Source organism: Copadichromis virginalis, linkage group LG4 (assembly GCF_057382275.1).
Source record: "Copadichromis virginalis isolate Kocher_CV1m ecotype Utaka linkage group LG4, C_Virginalis_male_GT1.1, whole genome shotgun sequence".
NCBI lineage: Eukaryota > Metazoa > Chordata > Actinopteri > Cichliformes > Cichlidae > Copadichromis > Copadichromis virginalis.
In genome coordinates, this window is record NC_140621.1 from 11649501 (window position 1) to 11671634 (window position 22134).

The window sequence follows — 22134 nt, forward strand, 5'->3', positions numbered from 1 at the left end:
GAAATTTAATAATTGACATTTATTAGATTTTTGACAAATTCAGCAAAAAGAATAAGAAAAGAGATGTTAATATACAGGCATTTGATTAAATCTACCTAAAAAAAACAAAAACCTCTAACCACCACAACTATGCGCAAAAAGACCTTCAAACGGGTGCTAAATGATGCACACTGAGCAGAATCAGGGATAACAGTCTGCACTCAGAAGCTTCACCTGCAGGCAAAATACTGGTGAGCCTTAATAAATCAGTGTAACCTGTAACCTCACACTAGGTTAATTACTGAAGGAGAAGAGCTCTGGTTTCAGCTTGGCTCTGCATACAGCAACACAACAGAAGCTCAGAGTACAGCACAAGGTCATTCAGATAACCCCGCAGGTGACCTGTAACGCCGTTATGCAAGGCTGAAATATTGCACATACACAGACTCGTTTCATAAGAAATCTTTCTGAACATTACGCAACTCTTTTTGATAACCACCCTGTAAAGATACTCAATTAGAACTGGGAGTTTAAGGTCATACCATGAATGAAGTTACTTAGATTGAGTACAGGATCATACTGGTCACCAGTCTGCGTGTCTGTGCGAGCCATAGTATGAGAATCAGTCAGTTATTGTGTCGCTGAACATAAATGAACACAGTTCTGGGTTTTTTTTATGTGGAAAATGACTACAAAGCTATAATGGGGAAACACAATGCACTTGCAATCATACATAACTGTTCTTAGTAGAAGCTGATATTATTAATAATTACATGAACTGCAATCAATAAACGGCTACAAAATGTTTTGGTAACAAATCTGTCTTTAAAAATACATTCTCCAAATCCTCCCCCCCCCCCCTTTCCAGCTGGGACACTGCACGAGTCCCTGCGTAGGTGCTGAAGAATCAGACAGAAAAAAATGAATCCCAACTGTTGCTTTACAAGTTGTCCACCATTTAAATGACTTGATGTAATATGGAAAACACTAAAACGTCATTAGCTGTTCCATTTATAGTCCTTCCCAAAAAAATAAAAAAAAACAATCTCTCATTGGGAAATTTTAATTGACATCTTTTTAACCGCTATATTAATTGCATTACCTTATTGCAGTCTACAAAAAGAAAAAAGAAAAACCTCACTTTAGAATTTATTTAGGATACAGAGGATGCGAGAGAGGAGTGTCTTGGAAGTGACGTTGCCCACGTTTCAGTTGTTTTTCTTTTCAGGGAAGTTTGAAGAAGGTGCGTATGGTGGAGGTCGCTCCTGCACGCAAACCCAGAAGATGGTTTAATATGATTAAAATGCCATTAAAGAAGAGGTCACATGTTGCTGAGGTAAAGACATCCAAAGCAGCTTACCATGGGCATGTAGACATTGTGTGGATTGCTGGGATTGTAATATGCGCTGCCTGCTGCTTCAGCCGCCTTGGCGTTACCTGTGCATAAAATGGCAAAAAACAGGGAGATGAAGACTGAGTAATGACCGCAGAACATACTCTAGAACAGTTCCTAACACTGTAATGAGAAAAGATGCACAGAAGAATGCTTTAGTAGTCACATGAAGCGCAACTGAAAACTTCTAAGATCCTCAAACTTAGAAAAATCTATTGGCACAAGGTGATGAAGCACAGACTGATGCACAGAAGGTGACGCTGTTTTTAACCGAAAATCCCCAAAGTTGCTAGAAAAACAACAACATGAGGGCGAGAAGACTGTTTTATTCCTTGACATTTTTATCTGTAGAGAAGGAGACATCAGCACCCCCCTTTTTTCTTTTTTAATGGCGTGCTTTGAAGTGATTCATGTTGAGGCAGACAGATCCGATCTGACAAGTGCAGTGGCACAGAGGAAAAAAAAAAAAAAAAAAAAAAATAGGGAGTGAGTGAAAAAAGGAGAGTGAGAGAAACAGACCTGGAGGTGGTTGTGGTGGTGGTGCTGTCCAGTTCTGAGAGGGTGCAGCCCAGTTTTGTGGTGGCCCAGGGTACGGGGGAGGAGGGGCCATGTAGTCAAAACCAGATGGGTACATTCCTGGAACACAGATGGCCAACAGAATTTTTATTATTTTTTTAAAGATGCAGTTTGAAGGTCACAGGGGGTTGCAGCCTGTTTGTACAATTATTTACACAATAAAAAAGATAAAGAAAAAAAACAGGACACTGACAGAGAGAGAGGGACAGCATGATTTGCGCCTCGAGGGTGCACATTTTTAACTTATGTGCAAAGAGACAAAAAAAAAAAGTGCGCTTACATACAAATGCAAGAAAACAAGGCTACAAACTATAAGCACTTTTATTGATTATGAGGAAGAAAGGAAAAAAGAAAGTGAAAGAAATCTACAAAATAAAATGCAGAACCTGGAGTTACAACTGCGCTGACTATAAGCTAGATTTTAAAAATCACTACTTATGTTGCCGCCGGTCTTCAGTTGAATCAGACGTTTAAAAATAGACCTACAGACAGCGAGACTGTGTACCTGCAGCAGCAGGTGGTGGATAAGAGTAGGGCATGTTCCCAGCAGCAGGGGGAGGCCCCTGGTAGAAGCCATTCTGCTGGGGAGGTGGTGGGTAGGGATAGCCCTGAGGAGCAGGTGGAGGTTGGCCATAGCCATTCATCATACCAGGTGAAGGGTAACCGTAGGCAGCAGCTCCATTCTGCACCGGAGCGCCACGAGAAGCTGGAGCACAGAAAGAATAAAAGTGACTTTCCAAAGACTCCAGAAGACACAGAGTTATCTGTATCGTAATGTCCTTTATTTCTATAAAGCGTTTAATCTTTAAAGTTTTTGGTTTTTTTTACTGCAACTGTACCATGTTTTTAATATAGTAGTACTGCTACTTTGGTAAAGGGTTTAGCTACCTTAACACGTGTTTCCTGGTTATAAAGAAAAGGTACTGAATTAAAATGGCATACGAACCATTTGTGGCCAGTTTGAAGAGGTGCTGTCCCAACTCTATGGCTCCTCCACTGGGGAATGACATCTTGAAATGTGCCTGACCCTCCCAGCCACCTGATTAAAAAGTCAATTCCCTTTAGAGTAAATACAGAAAGCTGCCTTTTTTAAGCAAAGTAAAGTTCTGAAACTAATACACCACAGTTTTCACTAATATGGGTTCATATGAGATTGTTTTAGAGACAGACAATCAAATGATAGTGACTAAGTGTAAAAGCAAAAGGCTTCCTACCACCGGGCTCAGCAGACACTGTCCCTTTAATGTAGTTGGCTGCAAAGACTGGCTGCTCAATGCTGCAGCCCTTCATCAGGTAATAGGGGAACATGGCTGAACCCAGGCAGTCCTTGGTGTTACTGGATACAAACACCAACTGAGCCGGTGAACAAGAGATGAGGCAAAAAGATGAGTTACATAAGGATACATGAGCACATGAAAAGCAGCCGTAAACATCACAGGAATCTTTTGTTTATTGATAATTTGGGTAGTACCCTGTATGGTGTGAGGTACACCGTGCCCTTCTTGGTCCCCTTCAGCAGATCTGTCTTGCAGGTGACATCACTGAATGACAGCTCCACATTCTTGCACTCCCTTAAAACACTAGATAAAGATGAGGCAAATGAAAATTAGGTCACTGCTTACAGTAACTATAAAGGAGCTAAAAAGTACGCTAACATGTAGAAATTGTATTTCGCAGCAGCTAGAAAAAAAATTGCTTTACGAAACATGCAATGGGAAGACATTTGTGTTTTACAAGATTTCAACATCCTGACAAAAAATGCTGCCAAAACTTCCTGTTTGGATAGTCCGCTAACGCATCTTGCTTAAACCACATTATGCGACGACTTTAAAGTAAGGCCATTAAATGTCTCGCCGTTAAAAGAGCACACAAAATACACAACGCCCTGAAATATACAGTAAACAATAAAACAGCTAATGCTAACATTACCTAGGCCAGCTAGCTGGAGGCTAGCAGTTGGATAGCATTGAGTTGACTACGCATTGGAAAGTAAAAGGTAAACAAGCCGAAAACAGAGGCGACAGTTGGCTAGTTAATACAATTAAACACCCTGACACTAGGTAATACCCTCACCTCTCTCCGTTGTTTATCAACACGTTGCCGTTATGCGTATGATTTCGATTCAAAGCCATGTTTACGAGCCGTCCTACGCTCTCCTGTTGCCTATGCTTAATGCTAAAGCCAGTCTATCAGCCTGACGGGAATCACCCAGAAACGTCACGAGCCTTACGTCACCACGCCGTCTGACAACTCGTGACCTGCCGTGGGACTGTAAACAATATCCACACGATCAAACAGAAGAAGTGTCTCACACGATCCCAGTAAAAGTTAGAAATATTCAGAATGGTTTCTGAATAAAAGTGTGTTTACGCTGGATTGTTATTCCCAACGTATTTTCCCCGCCACCCATCCGTTTTGGATAGGTGTAACATTTTTTTTCTAATAATGTAAATTATAAATAATCAAATAAATTTGACGATGAAATGAATAATTTGATTCCAAGTTATCACAGTCTTTTTCCGTCAAGTTTTAATATATTTTATCTTATTTTATTTATTAATTCCTTTACTAAGAAATTCCTTTATTTATTTATTTAATTATTTATTTTCTTACTTAGTTTCAGTTAATTTCCAGACTGGATTTGTTCGTATTCATTTAGTTTTATCTCTGAAAATCCACTGGGTTTTTTGTTTGTTTGTTTTTTTATTTGTCTTGTTTTGTTTTGTTGGTTTGGTTTTTGTTGTTGTTCCTATCCGTTATCATTTACTAATTCTTTGCTAGCTCATCGGGGAGGGGGGGGGGGGGGTGCTTTGGTTGTTATTTTTTTGCTAACGTGTAGTTTTTAATTCACCTATTTTTCCACCCCTTTTACTTTTTAGTGTAATTTAATGTAGGAATTCTGTAGATAAAATAGAATAATATTACAGAGTTAATAATTAGCTATTGTTTGAATGTTACATATACAAACAAGTGAATCAAGCCAACTGTTCATCATTTTATTGATAATTTGAAATAATATAGTTACATATTATGATGGGTGTTTCCGGGATATTATACAAGGTAAAGCACAGATGGAGAAACTCGTGAGCTGCCCTGCTCCCTCATATAGATGTATTACAACATGAAGTACTGCCGCTATTTAAGGCATAATCCTCTGTATTAATACGCAGTTTAACATCAAAATGTGCGTAAGTAATTCAAGCTTTTATGTTCTGTTATATTTCCATCCAAAATACAATGAAGTAGACGTGCAATGCAATCAGAAGTACTGTTTTTTTAACCAGGTATTTTACATTTTTACTTTAATATAGTAAATGTTACAGTTACAACATTTATCCTGCAAATTATTAAAAAATAATTTACAAAAATTAGGTTATTTATACAAAACTATGCATAGAGTGTAACCGATTATTTCCCAGTTTCTCTTTTGCTGTTGTTCTATTTGCCCCCTTATGTATTGGCTATATATCTGTTTCTCCCGGTGTATATAAACTTGTTGACAATAAGGGAAATAGAAAAAACGACAACCATATCCACGCAGGCAACATCATTATAGCAACTGCCGAGATCTCTCCCTGATTCTATGTACTACACTTTCTATACTGTAGCCTTTGAATGGGATAATTAAGGTTTAGCTAAATTAAAATTAGCTTGAAAGCTGCACTGTGCTGGAGTCCAGCTAGGTCTGGATTAAGATAACTAACTTCATTTAAGCCTGCACAGAAAATCAGGTCATTTATTGCAAAGCAAAATGTTTTCAAAGCAAACACAGCTGGAATAGAGCAACAAAATGGGCATTTCCTTGCAATTCTGACAGGATGAGTGGGTGTTCTGATGGCAGTGAGTAAAGGTTTAAGACTGCTTATATAATAACTGGGGTGGGTACAAGCTTTGCCATGGGGAGAGCGAGAGGGGGGTGAGGCCAGCGAGTTATGCAATGCTTTCATTTAATGGCCCCCTTAGGATAGAGTTGGCCGTGCATGCGCTCAGTGTGATATTTAATATTTAAACGTTGACCTTTTTTTTTATTAATTACCGGCTTTATTCTGTGGCCGCGTGCACGTCAGCTTCTGTAGCTCTCGGTGCGCGCAGGCGGGTGACGCTGAGCAGGTCTGCGACACCCTTTAACTCTCTGCACTGCACTGGTCCCCGAGCCCGAGGAACGCCATAGCTTTAAATTAATTAACACTAATTAACAGCTGTCACGTGACCGTCTCCAGCGCCTTAGATAGGGCTGGATGTTTCTGCTGTTAAGTTTGCAAACTATAGCGAGATGAATTATCGTTTTATAAAGATTTGCGCGACTCTTTTACTTTTCACCGTCATGGCTCGGCGCTGCGTCTGCCTTTCCCCCGATCACAGGAAGAAAACACTCGAGCAGAGGAAACAGCTCGCCATGCCGCGAGTCACCTGCTCTCTCCGAGGCATCAGAGCTGTGTTTGGTCCAATGGTGAAAAACAATGTGTACGCCAGAGGTGAGGTATAGGGCAGCGGGATGTGAGGAAGATGCTTGGTTCATTTAGTTGACCCTCATCTTTTGCATTGATCTCAGACCATGTGTGTGTGTGCGCTTTGTTTCCTTAGACGTGACAGGGGCCACAGTCCCAGTGCCTCAGTATGAGAAGACCTGTGGAGTGCAAGTGGCTAGAGTGAAGAACCAGAGCCTCTCGTTTTTCAGCAGATATGACAGCTGCTTTGTCCGTGTTGAGGTGTGAATCCTGCTGCAGAGTTTACATGAAGGAAATGTATGGGATTGCCAAGTAGGGCCAAAAATAATGCAACTATAGTATATTTACTATTAAGTTTTAATGATTGAAACCAATGGAGGTAAAAATGAGTTTACAATCTGCATGTATGTCACTTCTTGACAGCCATGCTGCAATAACCTTTCATCCTCAGGGCAGCAAAGTCATCATCCCGCTGCAGGTCCAGCTGGCAGGAGAGGATCGATGGATCAGGGTCAACATCAGCTGTCCCCTGATAAAGGCAAGAAGTGAGAGGACCCAGCCTCGCCCAACACGTGAGTGGAGACAGCTGATTGAGCTTGACAAACTCACTGACCCAGTTGTGTCCTGTATACCTAAAATCCGCTCTCCCTTTTCATCAGTCAAAAGTCACCCTGGCACAATTTCCCTATGGAGCCAAGTTTAGAGTGTTGTCTTGTTGTTCTTGTAATTACCAATACTGGGTAGGAGTCTGCACAGTTCAGAGTGACGATCTAAGACATTTAAAAACAGAACTCTTCTCCAGCATTCCCTGGAAACTGTGACATTGAAAGAGCTCTTCGAGTGGACTGTGGCCACCAAAGGGTTTCCAGTGATGTCTGCTACAAACTGGGCTGCTGCTATGATGCTCGTGATTCAGCCTGCTACTACACACTCAATGGTAAGATCTGTATTTTCCCCTCCAACCTTTCGTCTAAACAAGCAGGGCTGCTTCTAGGACTCTTAACCCCTTAATAACCAGTCGTGTGGGGGGCTTAAGGGAAATCAGAAATATCAGAAATGGATACCTAATCAGAGGTTTATGTATTTTGACTGTGGACAGACCTCCTGCCAGTATATGCGTGGCCTTCATTACAAAATGCAGTCTTGTTACCACTGTAAATATGTTTGGTACTACAGAGTACCAGGTACCAAGCAGTACCAATAATGTTTGGCACTGATGAGCAGTAAAATGACATCTATAGTTGGCAGCAGAGCTTTCAATACATGCTAATGCAGTATTCAACATTATGTAGTTATAAAGACAATTATGCAGAGATGAGGACAAAACAGGGTTTTGTTTTTGGGTTTTTTAATTTGTGTTTTACTCAAAAAACAACTATGCAACATTATCCTGTTTGACTCCATCCAGCCTGCTCTCTGGACGGACACTTTGTGTTCTCAGTAAACGCTGCAGATGCACACACGCCCATTGATCCCAGCAGCCTCACTGTAAAGGATCAGCCGCACTGTCACCCTGTTGTCACAACCCCAGATACTGCTGTCTTCAAGATAGGAGTCTCAGACTGCGGTGCAAAGAGGAAGGTAAATATTATATCTAATATTTAGATTGGGGTATCATCCTAATATTTTTGCACAGTTACACAAAGCCAGTCACAGCATTGAGCACAAGCTTTCATTTAGATGTGTCTGTGGTCCACCATGAATTTTCACATCATCTTCTTTTCTTAAACCTTTTTTTTTTTTTTTTTTTTTTTTTTTTTTAAATCTCTCCGGCTTTTAGGCAAATGGAGATGTGGTGATCTACGAGGTGGAAGTGGTGGAGCTACATACAGGAAATGATGGGAAAAATTCTCAATTTAGGTATGGAGATGGATACATCTTCTTCTAGAAGACAGTACTGGTGGTGATGAATGTTTTGGGGTTTTTAGTCTTCAGGTCCAGTGTGAATACGACTCCTCTGATCTGAAGCGTGCAGCAGAACTGCGGTCTTTGTATGCGGTGACTAATCCACCACCTGTCATTGCACTGGGGTCCATCGGAGTGCAAATGAGAATAGCCACAGGTACTAAAATGGAATGAAAAGGCACTTTGTATGCAAATGACAGCTGGTGATGTGTATATGTTTGTTGCTGCAGATGCATCCTTTACATCCTTTATTCCCGAGGAACAGCTTCCACTGACTTTGCCCCTTCGTGAAGCTGCGAATGTGGAGATTTCCATCGTGCAGCCATCTCCAGATCCCACACTTTCCCTGCGAGTGCGAGACTGCTTTGCTTATCCTGGGTCAAGACACTCTGTGTGGACACTTCTCTATGATGGGTACGTTATTAACCCCCACCCCTCAATAAAAAAACAAAAATTAAAAATATAACAGCACAGTTTTGTCCCTTTTGTACAGATGTCCAAATCCTCAGGATAATATGAGAAGCTCTGTCCCTGTGGACAAACAGGGGAAGACCACATCTCACTCACAAATCAGGAGGTTTGATGTCAAGACCTTTGCCTTCTTGGACCCCAGCACAGGCCATCCAAGTCCAGAGGAAGTATGTTTCATCAGATTATAATATTTCAGCAACGCAGCGTTTTGTTTTTTTTCCCCACAGACCTGGCTATGTGTTTTCTCTCACTCAGATGTACTTCTATTGTTGGGTGGAAATCTGCACGAATGACGTTGACTGTGCGCAGCGTTGTACCTTCATTTGTGAGTATACCACAGTACACTTAATGTGCTGTTTATTTTTGGAATTTTTTAAAAATCTGTCCTGTGTCCTCCCACAAGCATCTGAGGGGGAGAGGCCGAGAAGAGAGGCCGCATCTCAACCCCACCAGCTTCAACTGGTCTCTTTGGGGCCAATGCAGCTGGTCCAGAATAACACTGAAGCCGAGAAAGACCCCTGCATGAAACGGGAAAAAAGTAAATCCAGCAATACACCAAACTAGAATCATTACATGAAAGAGTATGAATGACACTCTTTAAATAGAATCTCGCACCCTCTCTTCCTTAGTGTTTCAGGTGATCGTATACATCCTGTCTGGTGTTGGTGCTGGCCTTCTTGTGGTCCTGCTGTTCATTGTGTGTTCAAGCATCAGGAGAATGCAACGAGCACGTGACGAACAAGATGCATCTCAATAAATGTCAATTTGTCCATATGTGCATTTGTTTTGGTTTTTTGAGCTTAAGGCTGAGAGCCAAATGGCAGGAAAAACTGGACTGGAAATCAGTAACAGCAGATCTGATGGGATGCAAGTGTCTATAGCAATCTGTAAAACACAGAGCAGGCTTTGTCATGGTGTGAGGGCATCACATTTTGATCCACAATGCAATTCCATGTGAAACCAACTAATTATTAACAGCATGACAATGAGCCCGAACACACTGCCAATGCCGTAAAAGTGTAGCTGGATAGAAAAACACACAGTGAAACCACCAGCCATGGATTGGCCTCCCCAGAGCCTGGGCCTCAACATTATTAAAGCAGTGTAGGATCCTCCTGATAGAGAACAGAAATAAAGGCAGCAAACTTCCAACGAAGAGCTTTGAATGTCTTTCAAGAAGTCTGGAGAACTATTTCTGAAGTCTACTTAAAAAATGAACAAGAAAGCTGCCCGAGAGAGTTCTGAGTGTGTTGGAGAATAAAGGTAGTCGCACCAAATACTGATTTAAGCTTGTTAGAAGTGAACAAACTCTGTTATTGCCTCATGTACTGTATGTGTTTGCACTTCGATAAATTACTGAACCCATTTTTCTTGAAAAATATCAAGAAATAAGGCATGACATGACTGTGCTTCAGACATTTTGATCTATACTGACATGTTCGACCACAATGCAGATCTGTTTCATGCACAACTCAAAGGTGCTCTATAGGATTGAGATGTTGAGATGAGCTCTGACATTTGGCTGAAGATGGGTACACTGTACACACGCAGAAATACACCAAGATCAACCTATGATGTCATCACAGAAAGTTGCTGGCGCCTGCTCTGATAATTTGATGAAGTCATAAAATTGTCTACTTGTGCTTCACAATAAAAATAGTTGAACAAAAATCATAAAATTGTGATCTTAAAATTCAGGCGAAAGAGATTAGTCTTAAACTGCTGTTTTATAAAATTTCCGTACTTCATGTTGTAGCTTTACTGTGCTTCACTAGATTTACTATCATTAATGTGAGGAGCGAGAAATTTAATCATCGTAAAATAAAGTCAGAATACCAGTTTATTAACATAAAACCTTTATAATGCAACTGAAATACACAAAAGCAGTGAAATGAGAAGAAAAAACGGGCAGCTGACTCAGTAAGGTCTGAACTTCCTCTGTGCCCTCAGCAGAGCTATTCTCTGTTTATCCTCCTCAAACTTTTTCCTTAGTTCAGCGATATCTGGAAAAGAAAGAAAAGGAAACTTATTTAAATAAAATGCTTTCACAACCTCAAATGTAAACAATGTCATTAACATATCAGAGACTTACGTTCTTTCTGCGTGTTTCTGTGCTGCCAGGTGTAGAAGTTCAAGAGCTCCTTCCTCTTCTTCTTCGTTATCTCCCTCTGTAGAGTCCTCTGATTGGCTGCTTCGCTGTGAGGACGCGCCTTGGCACCCTTGTGCCCTCTCGTGACTTTCACCCAGCCCTCTTCATCTTCTTGCTCCTCCTCGGCCTCCTTCTTCTGCCGCTCCGCTTCCTGTGGACAAAACATCAAACCCACGTTGAAGCTACGCGGAGCGGACGTGTCAGCGGTGCTGAAGGAACAGCGACAGAGTTCTCACCTCTTCTTTATGCTTATCGTAGTCTTCCATAAAAGAGTCGACTTTTTGTTGCAGCTGCTCCGGTTGGATAAAGGAGTCTGTGTACTGCTGGATCCACTCTGCCATAAAGAAAATACAACACACGTGTCATACACCTCATTTGTTACAGATGATTCCAGATGTTCTGCATCATTTCTTCTCATTCTTAGGTCACTTTATGTCCCATTTGGCATCGATTTGTAGCCACTGTATTTACGTTAAGCTTGACTTTTGGCGTCTTTATAACAGATTTTTCACTCATAAGCTTATTCACACTTATTTTTGGTCATTTGTGTCACATTTTATTATTAGTGACTCTCTGTAGCTAAATCTCTGAGTATTTTATGACACTTTTGAACACATCTTTTGCAGATACTTTTGCTTCTTTGGTTATATTTCGCATTTTTTGTAGCCATCCACTGTGTTTGGGGCGGTTTTATGTCTCGTTTGGTTTTTATTTAAGCCTCATACATTAAACTGTGTCACTTTAGCAACAGCCTACTTACTCTGCAGTCCTGTTTTGACTGGGCGCTGCTCTGTGCAGACCACCAAAGGCACATCATGTGGGTGTGATTTAACTGCTGGTAAACTGGAGGCGTTTTGAAATACAACATAGCCAACTTTGAAGCCCTGAAACAGACAGAGACACATAACGTGAAACTGAAATCTACAAAACATACATAAACAAACGAGCAACTGCGCAGGAACACAGGTCAACCTGTTTTTCAGCTGGTTTGAAGAACTTGGACAGTTTGGGTCCAGCCTCCTGGGAGGACCCCGGGTGGTCTTTCAGCTCAACTGACTGAATGCTGCCAAACTGCGAGAATAAATCTTTGACAACATCCTGTAACACACACATACACAAACAGTGAGAGGAAAGGCAGTGTGCAGTAGTTACTGTTTATATGAAGGACAAACAAACCACACAGAGCAGCCAGGCAGGCGCGCTACCTCTGAGCAGTATGGAGGGATGTTTAGCACGAATAAAGTCCGGTCCAGCGGTCTGTGGGAACTCTTCTCGGCTCGCACCCGGTGCTCCTTCACGTACAGCGAGTGCCTGGCGGCGCTATCGGAGCTGAACTGTAAGGACAACACTGCGAGGAGAGACGGGAAAAAACAACACATCAGCGTCTGCTATCACCCTGTCGACATGGCAGACTACAGATCAGCACAAACGCATACACACACCAGCCGGGTTACGTAACACAAACATTTATCTACGAGGACAAAGCGGTACAGAAAAAACGGCGTAATAATTAGAAATACCCGTAAATCCTCCAGGAATAACAGAAGCCTGATTCTTGGCGTGTTTCTTCTTGGACGGCGCCATTTTGGTGTGACCTTTCACGCCGGAAGTACAACTGAATTCCCGTTTGGTACCGTTCCCCTCCCCAGATTTTCTGCTAAGCAGGTTCTGTGTTTGCTTTAAACCCACACATTTAGTTTTTAGTTTGTATTACAGCCTACCTTAAAAAATGAATTCAATGGTCAAATTTAGCCTCGACCTTGAGGCTAAATGCTCTGAGGATCATTTATCGTTTATGTTGTCATATAACTTTTTTCACCAGCCTGTTCCAGGGTTTTAAATTTAGATGTTTTTTAAATGGAAGATGAATTTTTATATCAAAATTTCAAAATAACTAATTACTTAAGTTATTTTCTCAGAAGTTTGAGTTGGTATGTTGAAAATTTGAGCTTGATTTAATGATTAAAGAAACAAGCCTCCATGGTTTTGCTTCCCTCAAACCAATTTCAACAACTGGAGTGAATCTCTCCTTTTTAATAGTTTGGTTGTTGGTTTTACTTGTAGGTGTGTATTTATGAAGTAAAACTGAAACAAAGACGGCTAAAGGTTCAGCACCAGACTTGTAAATCATTCACAAGTCCAGAACTGTTTTTAGAAAGCCTAACAGCACAGATACATAAATCAACAAAGAGATCATGATATGAAAAGCAAAGAGTCTCAGACATCATCTACAAAGCTAAATATTTAATGGTGACATTTCAGATACATCCTACCACTTTGTCTCGTCTTGCATTACAGACCAAGAATGCAGTAGAACGTAAATTACAGTCTTTCAACACAAATCAGGAGTAATAATAGAAAGAATTAAACATGTTGACCATCAAGCAAAAACCAGTCACGGAGCATACGAGTCTGGATGCCACAAGAATGTTAAAACTAAATAAACTGACATGTCCGTTTCAGAGCTAGCTTACTGAAGTTATTATGGTATTATGTAGCTTACGCCAGTCCCCGATTTGCAGGTATTTTCAGTTATTTTGGCATCACTTTGGGCTCAATTTAAATCATCTTCCCACATTTTAACCAAACTGTCCTTCCTAATAAAACAGACATGACAGACGTTTGGTTTTTTGTTTTGTCTGTATATATTTTTCCCCCAATGCATTATACACACTCATTAAACCCAAAGGGAAGCACAGGTAAGATAAATGAACACACCTGCATGAATATTCAGCCTTAAATATTACATAACTCTCAAGAATAACACTACCACACAGTCCTCAATTAGTCAAAGGGTTTGGGCTGGGTTTTTTTTTTTTTAAACTCCTACTCTTTTGGAAGTTGGAGGCAAGCGGCAATGACGGGATATATATTAAACTAAATCAAACTGTCACTTAATATACAAAAAAAAAACCCCAAACACCCGTTGCAATTAAATTTGGTACTACCCCTCCTCCACCTCTACATCGGATTAAAAGATCATATGAAACTTCCCCCCGCTCCGTTTCCAAAACCAACAGGTGACTTTTGATAAAACCCAAACAAGGATGCATGAATGATGAATTTCACGTTCGCAGGAGTCATGTATATCAAATGTGTAAAAATTAGTTTCATGAGAATGTGTGCTGGCTGCTGTCAATGTGAACACCACAGTTTGAAATGAGAACACTGAGAATGCACTAACATGAACAGACAGAGTTTTCACTTTAGACGTGGGCTATATCTTGATGCGAAAGGCAGTGGCCTGTGAGCTGGGAGGCTCAGTGGTGGAGGTCGACTGTGTAGTGGACTTGAAGAGAGCTTTGAGGATGGTCTGGGGGTCCACCTCTGGAGTGGGCTGAGAGGAGGAACGCTGACCGGCGGGCCGTGATAAGGAGGCGGGCAGACCTTCTTTCTTTGTGCTGCTGCCTGTACCCGGAGTATCGCTGAGTCGCCTGTGGGCAAGTCAAACAGTTGTTACTATTTTTTAAGTCCTTTAATGGTTCAAACAACACAGAGGGGTCCCCTCCCACTGAGTTCAGTTAAAGAGACAGCTGTTAGGCCAAAAGGGTTACATGCCTGACCTCTAGTGGAGATCACAGCAACAGCACCTGGTATTTACATTTCAGTGTGAAGTTAAACTTGATAACATCCATTTCTTTAAATACAAATAGCTTGTTTTTCAAAAGCAATGTAATAATGCTACTAACCAGCTCAAAATGGACTTATGGTGCTTTCCCTTATATACAGTTTGCCTCAGTTCATATTAAATATGCCCACTAAGGTCACCAAAGCTAAAAGACTGTTTTAAATGTTTGTTTTCAAACTATTCTTTCTATTCCTGAATCTGTGTGAAGTCAGTGAAAGGGGACAAGAGGACAACACGGTCATTTAAGTCTCACAGCTCTGGCTGTGAGCACAAAAGCCCCGCACACACACAATGTTCACCCCTTCTGTTAATGATGGGTAGCCAATCAGAAGAAAGTTTCCTTAAGGGGGACGGGAGTCAGAGTCGCTCACTTTAGACAGCACCACAAGAGGACCACAATAAAATACTTTTTACTTTAGGAATGCAGTGAATGGATAGCTAATAGGTTTTAGTATGTAGATAAAAGCCAGATTATGGCACAATGAAAATATGCAAAACAATGATTTCTTTAATTTAGGATTCTTCCTATACAGAGGAAGTCTGTGAAGGGTAGAAGGATGCTGATCAGCACTGTAATGCATTTTAACCAGTTCTGTTATTTGGATTTTCACTTACCCAACACACTACATACCATGTCTATACAAAAGGTCACATATAACGAGGATACAGTGACTCACTGCCTTTTCATGGACCGCTTATACATACTGTCCCCTCTCTCTGTCTGAGCCAACCCTGGTCTCACACGCAAACACAATTGAGTAGAGATTCATTTGAAATTAACTAAAGAAGCCTCGAGGGCTCACTCACAATAGAATGGGTTGATCAGAAGTGATGACATTTCCCTGAATATGAAGGTTACACTTCATGGGTTGGCCTGGGGGTGGACAAGAAAAGGAAAAAACAGATGACATAAATGAACCAATCACAACGATCCTGACCACATACAGATCTGTGAAAAACTATTTGCCCCTTTCCTGATATCTTAGGTTTTTGCATGTTTGCCACACTTGAATGTTTCAGATCAAACAAATTTGAATATCACACAAAGAAAACCTGAGTAAATACAAAATGCAGTTTTCAAATAAGGACTTTGTTCACTAACGTAGAAGCTACCCAATCCTAAGGGGCGTGATATGAAAATGTTATTGCCCTGCAAACCTAATAGCAGGTTGTGCCACTCTTGGCATTAAGAACTACAATCAAGCACTTGGAATAACTGGCAATGAGTCTATCACATCACTGTGAAGGAAGTTTGGCATCACACTAACACCTAGGGCTGTTCGAAATAACGATATATATCGGATGACGATATGAAAATGTCTAACGTTTCATTTTACGCTATCATTTGTTTCTTGGTGTCACAAAATAAACTGTTTACTAGGGATGGGTACCGGTATCCGGTGCCATGACATAAACGGTAGTAACCAGACCGAAAAGCAGCGCACATTTCGGTGCTTTATTTCGGTGCTTTTTTTTCCTGAGATGTCATACACTTTGAATTCTAGCCAATCATTTTACGTTTCCGAGGATAGTAGGCGGGTCCAGGTACGTACGTTCTTTTAGAGCAGAGCTACAGATTAAAAATGCCCAAGGCGAAGCGGTCAAAAGTCTAGCTGTACTTCACAGCAAAAGATGCAAACTCAGCAGCCTGCAACAAGTGCTTTAAGCTGATACTGTGCAAAGGAGGTAACACCTCGAATCCGATGAAACACCTGGCGACGCGTAGCGTTTTTTTTAAAAGCCGAAAAATGCGCCGTATTTGATAGCTTGCTGCGAGACCTCACACCGAGCACATCTACTGCGGGTGGGTTGCCTGTTATCGGACCCGGAGTTAGCAACATCCCCCAAAAACCTGAAGAGGAGAGTCCTGGCCCCTAGCCCTGCCAGTGTAGCAGAAATGATGACGGATGATGATGCAGCAGCAGCCGTTCTTCTCTGCGTGAGTAGCTTAATGTTGTCCGTGTGTAATTTACGTTGAGTAGGCTAACCATGTTATTACATTAATGCATGTAAGGTGAACTAGCAAACACCGTCGTAGTTACATGCAGCTGTCTTCTTGTTTGATGGCAGATACTCCCTTCACCCTGGCCAAAAAGGCTAAAATGACCAAAGAAAAAGTGGAAAACAGTTAAACATGAGAGGTTTTTGGACAAAGTTGGTGTTTTTTCCATTGTTTAAGCACTGCTTCCAGCCAAGAGTGATACCATATATGCCCCATAGCTGCAGAAAAGGTTAACATTGTTATCTTTTTACAAAAAAAACAGCTGAACATGAGAGGTTTTTGGACCAATTTTGTGTTCTCCATTCTTTAAGCACCGGTTTGAGCACCGTTTAAGCACCGGCACCGTTTCAAAAGTACCGGTTTGGCACCGGTATCGGATAAAACCTAAACGATACCCATCCCTACTGTTTACTGCAGTATTTTTTCAGTGTTTTCATGGTCACTGTAATGGCTAAATTCATTTCTTAAAGTTCTCTCTTTCTCCTATATTTAAAATAACCACACTACAGACAGATAAGCGACTGTTTTTACGCGTTGTCGTTAGCAACAACGACAGTAAACCCAACGTGTGGCTCCGCCGTCGGCTTGTTTATTTTCCACATAAACCTTTCACAATAAAGCTGAAGATCCTGTTGAGGTTTTGCCTTCTAAATAAACTGAGATGACGACGAAATACATTATTCTCAGACATCAAATTTCAGAATCTGCATCAAACAAATGACTTCAAAAACATGTAGTAACTATAAATGGCGCTTACAGTCACCACGTGGATGCAGGCACAGAGAATACCAGCACGGCCAGTGAAGATGAGGCAGAACCAGGTAGATCCAAACAGAAAGACTAATCAAAACAAATCGAGGTCCTTATTTCTAAACGAGGGGCTACGTCTGTACCATGGACATGGTTTCGTTATGAAAAGTCTGACACGAACCAGAAAACTGTACTACGGTATCAGAAAGGAGTCTAACACGTTTTCACAACACTATATATATGATGTATAACATGCTCGCAAAACATCTCGCTGCTACAGCAGCCATTAAACTGCATGTTAAACAGAAGACTTTCATGTGTGCGTCCTTGCTCTTGGCACTCACCGTCCAAGCAGCGATTGTTGTACTTCCTGTATGCGCTCACAGCGTCCTCTTTACGGACAAACACCACTTCAGCTACGCCCACCTTCACCAGCCGTGCTCGCTTCAAGGCACCGCACACACAGAACAGTTCCTGTGGACAAATATTGACAGGCATTACAAATACACACTGAATGACTCATCACGGTACTCACAGCACTCTGCACATCATTTTAATCTCAAACAAGAAAAGGTTAAAGGCAAACAGAGCAATTTCCTCACCACTATGTCCTCCTCAGTGACTCGGGGATGCAGGTTGTTCACTGTTATTTTTGTCCCCTCCAAAGGACTAAAAGTAGGCTGAAATGAAAAATGACAAAACCAAACAGTCAAGTAAATGTAAAGATTGTGTGAACACATTAAATATCAATCGAACTGATACATGTAACAGAATCACTGCAGGGGTCTATTTGATAAAGAGTCTGCAGCCAGGTTTAAAAAACAAAAACAACCAAAGAAAAAAAATTTTTTCATTCTATCTTGCATTCAGTATTTTCACCTGTTAGCCTTTTGCACGTTACACGTTTCCCTTTAAATGTGCAAATCTACGGATGTAAGAAGAGTTCATTGTGGTGTGGCATGGATGGCAAAAAAGGCAAGGATAGTATGAGCATAACAGTTAAAAGCCAATCAAAGTTCTTTAAACATATTAAACGGTGGTTTAAGTTTAAGCATGAAACAAACAGAAAAGATTTACCTCCACAATGTTTTACAAAGTGACAGCTGTTTATTGAATTAAGAGCAAGTAAAAATTAAAGGGTCTGTATGAAGACAGGCTGCTGGCAGATCTTGAAATGTGGCAGAAATGTAGCTGCAGACTGACAGCAGCTGTTGCCTTTGACTGTCGGCATAATTTCTGCAGGATGCGGGACTGTTTCTAAAAGTGGCCATAGTCTATATTCCACTACATTTTTGTTACAACATTAGTTATTTGTTATCTTGAAGATTTAAATTTTTTATCTTAAAATTACGCTAGTTATTTTTAATATTGTCAAATAAAAATCAATACTTGGGTATTAATCGATATTAAAAATATCAAATTAAGATTTAAGATCCCACAGCACAGGTGCAGACAGACACACAGCTACTCCCTTCACTAACAGCTGAAGTAGTTAACACTGAATAACACTTCAAGAGGAATTTCAGAGATCAGTAAAGCTCGCATTTCCGAATTTGATGTCAGTCCAGAGTGTGGAGAACTAATCTGAGTAAAATAAAGAGTAAAATTCAGAGCAGCAGAATCAGACGGGCCTGAAGAGCAGAGCTGAGGAGAAGAAGGGCTGCAGACTGAGGCAGAGCAGTGTGAACAGGGAAGAAATGGCAGATGTGGACAATATGATAAAATAGCTTTTCTACTTTTACAATAATTTATTAAAATGTGTTTGTTATTTTTTTTGTAGCCAGCTGTGAGCCGGCTGGTAACACGTTAACTTTGCAAAAAAAAAAAAAAAGACCTTATTGCCAGGACTGCTGTTGTAGCACTATGGGCAAATGGCCAAAATATTTGATGTTGTATTGAAAATGGGAGGTATCAGTATCGAGTTTCAAATTCTAGTGTTGTGACAATACTATATGTCACACATCCCAGCTATATATAAAGCAATTAAAGGAAATCAATTATTTTCCTTTGTCTGGGGCATGATGCAGTTGTTATATTAGAAACTTGTCTGACTTGCTGCATCAAGCCAAAAGACCAATTATAATAATAAAAACCATAATAACACAAGTTATATGAGCACAATTTGAAAGAACACACACTGAGCTGCAGATAAAAATGAATGGATTTACCTGAGGAGGAGGAGGAGGAGCTGTTGCACTGGTTTCTGCTGTGCTTTGCTGAAGAGTCCTAGAGACTGGCTGTAAGGCTGCAGCTGAAGACCGAGTGGCAGCCAGGCTGGTAGTGGGCCGAGGAGAAGCCACAGGAACAGCGGGCCGTGGGGCCGTGTAAGCATCATTCTTAACCACCTTGGTGATGGGGGCTGACATGGAGAAAGCTGAGCCTGCTGTACCAGGCTGTGTGAAAAAAAGAGACAAGATAGATAACACTCTAGTTCATGTAGGTACGCACAGCAGACATGCTGAAGTTTCTGTATAAAGGCCCACATGTAGCCTTGTCACAGAGAAACATCTTACCCGAGATTGTAACAAATTGTTTGCAGTTGTGATCTTTAACTGTTTATTCGGGGCGTCATCATGCTCATTTAGAGTAGGCTGTAGAAAAACAAAGTAATCCTTTTAGTATGATATCTTAAATCTTTAGAAATGGGCTCATAAATGTCCTGTTACATTTAAATATGTCAAGAGAAACTAATCTACCTGTGTAGCGGCACGTATTCCTCCTAACATCCCTACTGGACGTTGCTGGAAAAAGAAACATAATACATTACTTAAGGAAGTTCTGACTGTATATTTCTACAAGCATACAAGCCTGATTTATTTATTCTCACCTGGATGGTCTTAGTTATCTTTAAAGGTGGTGCAACTGCTGCTTGTGTCTGTGTCCCTCCAATGCTCCTCTTGAGGCTCAGCCTATCACGAGCATCCATCATTCTTGCATTATTGCTCAGCTGTGGTACTGCACTGGCCTTCAGACTCGGTCCTTGTGCATTAGAACCAAACTGCCTTGTATTCACACCAGCAAGATTGTTGTTGGTGTGTATCTGTATCTGCGGCACAAGCGTCTGGCTCTGTAAATGTTGTGTTACTGCTGTCTTTAGTGTGGTCGGTGCAGAGACGGTGAACTGACTCTGTCCCTGCTTGCGTGAGTTGATCATCTGACGTGCATCTTGCACCACTCCTGCTCCTCCCCTGCCACGGATTTTGAAACGAGCATCTTTCTGCCCCAGCTTCTCTCTGGCATCTTTTACTTGAAAACCTAAGGGGAGAAATTGAGAGTTTTAAGACAATGACTTTGCTCATTACAAAGTAACATTTACACCCACTGATCTGCTGGACTTTACCTGTGCCTCCTCCAAGCCTCTGTCTCACATCATTAACTCCAATCTTCTGTCTGGCATCAAAACTTTTCCCATCTCCTCCTGAACCTCGTCCAAACGCTGGCCTGAGAAAAACAAGGTTTCATTAGGTTCAACAACAACACAAACACAACAACATGCATTAGGGCGATACCTTCCACGTTACAATCACTTCTAGAAACACATTGAATATGATTTTTTTTCTCAGATGATTATGGAAACTTATGGATTATTGAAAATTATGGAAAATTTTACCCATTCCAGCTACCACATTTGTTCATTACGTGAGGACAAAACTACGATTTGTTGCCAACAAAAGCACTAGCGTGCTAGTTAGCCAAGCCTGACGAGTGAAGCTACAAACAAAATGCTGAAAGAGACGAGCAATTTAAAGACTTAAACAAAGAAATCTGTTTAGTTAAGCGGAGAGTGGTTCCGAGATTAAACTGCGTTTTCTTTGTCTCCAATATGAATGGCTTCAAATGTGAAGGCCTACAGTTTGTTGAAGCCACTATTAGACTAGCTTTCAGCCCGTAATCGCTGCTAGCTGTAACATGCTAACGTTAGCTTACGACTGTCGAGTAGCTACAAGCAGCACTAAGTTTTCGATATGCGCTTAGAAATGTTACTACAAGTTTCGAAATCCTTAATAAACACACATGCACCAGTCTCCCCACACTCAAAAAATACCTTTTCGCTGCAGCTTTGACGTTAATACGGCGCTGTCGTATAACTTCATCCAGAGAGACGTCTGCCATTTTCTCACACACTTTCCAAAAGCGCGTGCGCGCCTGAGATTTCTTGGGGGCTATGACTACGGGAACCGATTTGGGCCAAAATCCAAAATGGCTATTTGAAGAATTATGATATTTTATAGAAGATTCGAAATAGCTAACGTTGTCGTCTTCGAAATACACACAAAGACAATTAAAACACGACCGTGTTGCTACCGTAATAAATCTGTGATCGATTAGTCTTGACGAAATACGAATAGCGCGCATACCTGCATACCCATGATCCTTTGTGTCACATAGCGCAGCGATTTTACGACATAAACATTGCATATAACTATTAAAAGGGTCAGAATCTGGCTAATCGATCGTTTCTTTACTCACGGAAATAAGACAATTCGACAGAAACTTAAAAAACGCAATGGAGGAACCTTATATTTGAAACCATAATAGAGAGTGCCTGTGTACGTGGTCTATGCCCGTCCTCCACCGTAGTGGGGTCATGCCTTAAACTGATGAGTAAGGAAAATAACGACGCGGGGTGACGCCCGTGTCCTCGTACAATTAACGAGATTAATTTTTGAAAGGGCACAGGTCTGCCTGCTGAGGTGACTCGCCTACTTTGCGAGATGCCTCGTGGGACAAGGACCTTCCCCGAGTCCCAAACACTGTCAAAATAAAAAGCTGCTGTCCTCTACTAACATACATATATTACCGAAGGTAATAAACTTGTAATTGGAGTGTTAG

The 22134-nt window shown here is 41.1% G+C and overlaps 4 protein-coding genes and 1 non-coding gene across 6 annotated transcripts; 2 read left to right on the forward strand and 3 right to left on the reverse strand.

The window, feature by feature from the left end:
• wbp2nl (WBP2 N-terminal like) lies at positions 1-4190 on the reverse strand. The gene is made up of 8 exons (XM_085453549.1): positions 4022-4190; positions 3420-3528; positions 3163-3301; positions 2895-2987; positions 2454-2654; positions 1892-2008; positions 1340-1416; positions 1-1244 (listed from the first exon to the last, which is right to left on the reverse strand). Exons 1-8 carry the CDS (start codon positions 4078-4080, stop codon positions 1188-1190), a joined length of 852 nt encoding a protein of 283 aa, XP_085309675.1. The 5' UTR covers positions 4081-4190; the 3' UTR covers positions 1-1187.
• A 1823-nt stretch (positions 4191-6013) lies between these two features.
• On the forward strand, positions 6014-10240 carry LOC146710885 (zona pellucida sperm-binding protein 4-like). Its single transcript, XM_085453552.1, has 12 exons — positions 6014-6423; positions 6533-6657; positions 6848-6968; positions 7199-7333; positions 7805-7977; positions 8177-8256; positions 8325-8458; positions 8532-8715; positions 8795-8939; positions 9028-9097; positions 9176-9310; positions 9402-10240. The coding sequence occupies exons 1-12, from the start codon at positions 6222-6224 to the stop codon at positions 9527-9529; spliced, it is 1632 nt and encodes a 543-aa protein (XP_085309678.1). The 5' UTR covers positions 6014-6221; the 3' UTR covers positions 9530-10240.
• Positions 10241-10594: 354 nt separating this feature from the next.
• On the reverse strand, positions 10595-12580 carry rrp7a (ribosomal RNA processing 7 homolog A). The gene is made up of 7 exons (XM_085453553.1): positions 12442-12580; positions 12127-12269; positions 11894-12019; positions 11682-11805; positions 11158-11255; positions 10865-11072; positions 10595-10775 (listed from the first exon to the last, which is right to left on the reverse strand). The coding sequence occupies exons 1-7, from the start codon at positions 12503-12505 to the stop codon at positions 10690-10692; spliced, it is 849 nt and encodes a 282-aa protein (XP_085309679.1). The 5' UTR covers positions 12506-12580; the 3' UTR covers positions 10595-10689.
• Positions 12581-13150: 570 nt separating this feature from the next.
• On the reverse strand, positions 13151-21558 carry poldip3 (polymerase (DNA-directed), delta interacting protein 3). 2 transcript variants are annotated; one of them, XM_085453551.1, is made up of 10 exons: positions 21347-21558; positions 20642-20742; positions 20129-20556; positions 19998-20042; positions 19815-19892; positions 19475-19694; positions 17904-17983; positions 17646-17775; positions 15357-15423; positions 13151-14355 (listed from the first exon to the last, which is right to left on the reverse strand). In XM_085453551.1, exons 1-10 carry the CDS (start codon positions 21412-21414, stop codon positions 14139-14141), a joined length of 1434 nt encoding a protein of 477 aa, XP_085309677.1. In that variant the 5' UTR covers positions 21415-21558; the 3' UTR covers positions 13151-14138. The 2 variants fall into 2 exon arrangements, with proteins under 2 accessions (XP_085309677.1, XP_085309676.1); XM_085453550.1 differs by having other exon boundaries at positions 17904-17981; positions 19470-19694; positions 21347-21553.
• Positions 21559-21889: 331 nt separating this feature from the next.
• LOC146710888 (U12 minor spliceosomal RNA) lies at positions 21890-22043 on the forward strand. The gene has a single exon (XR_014920307.1). It is a non-coding gene; the product is annotated as a U12 minor spliceosomal RNA (small nuclear RNA).
• Positions 22044-22134: the final 91 nt, after the last annotated feature.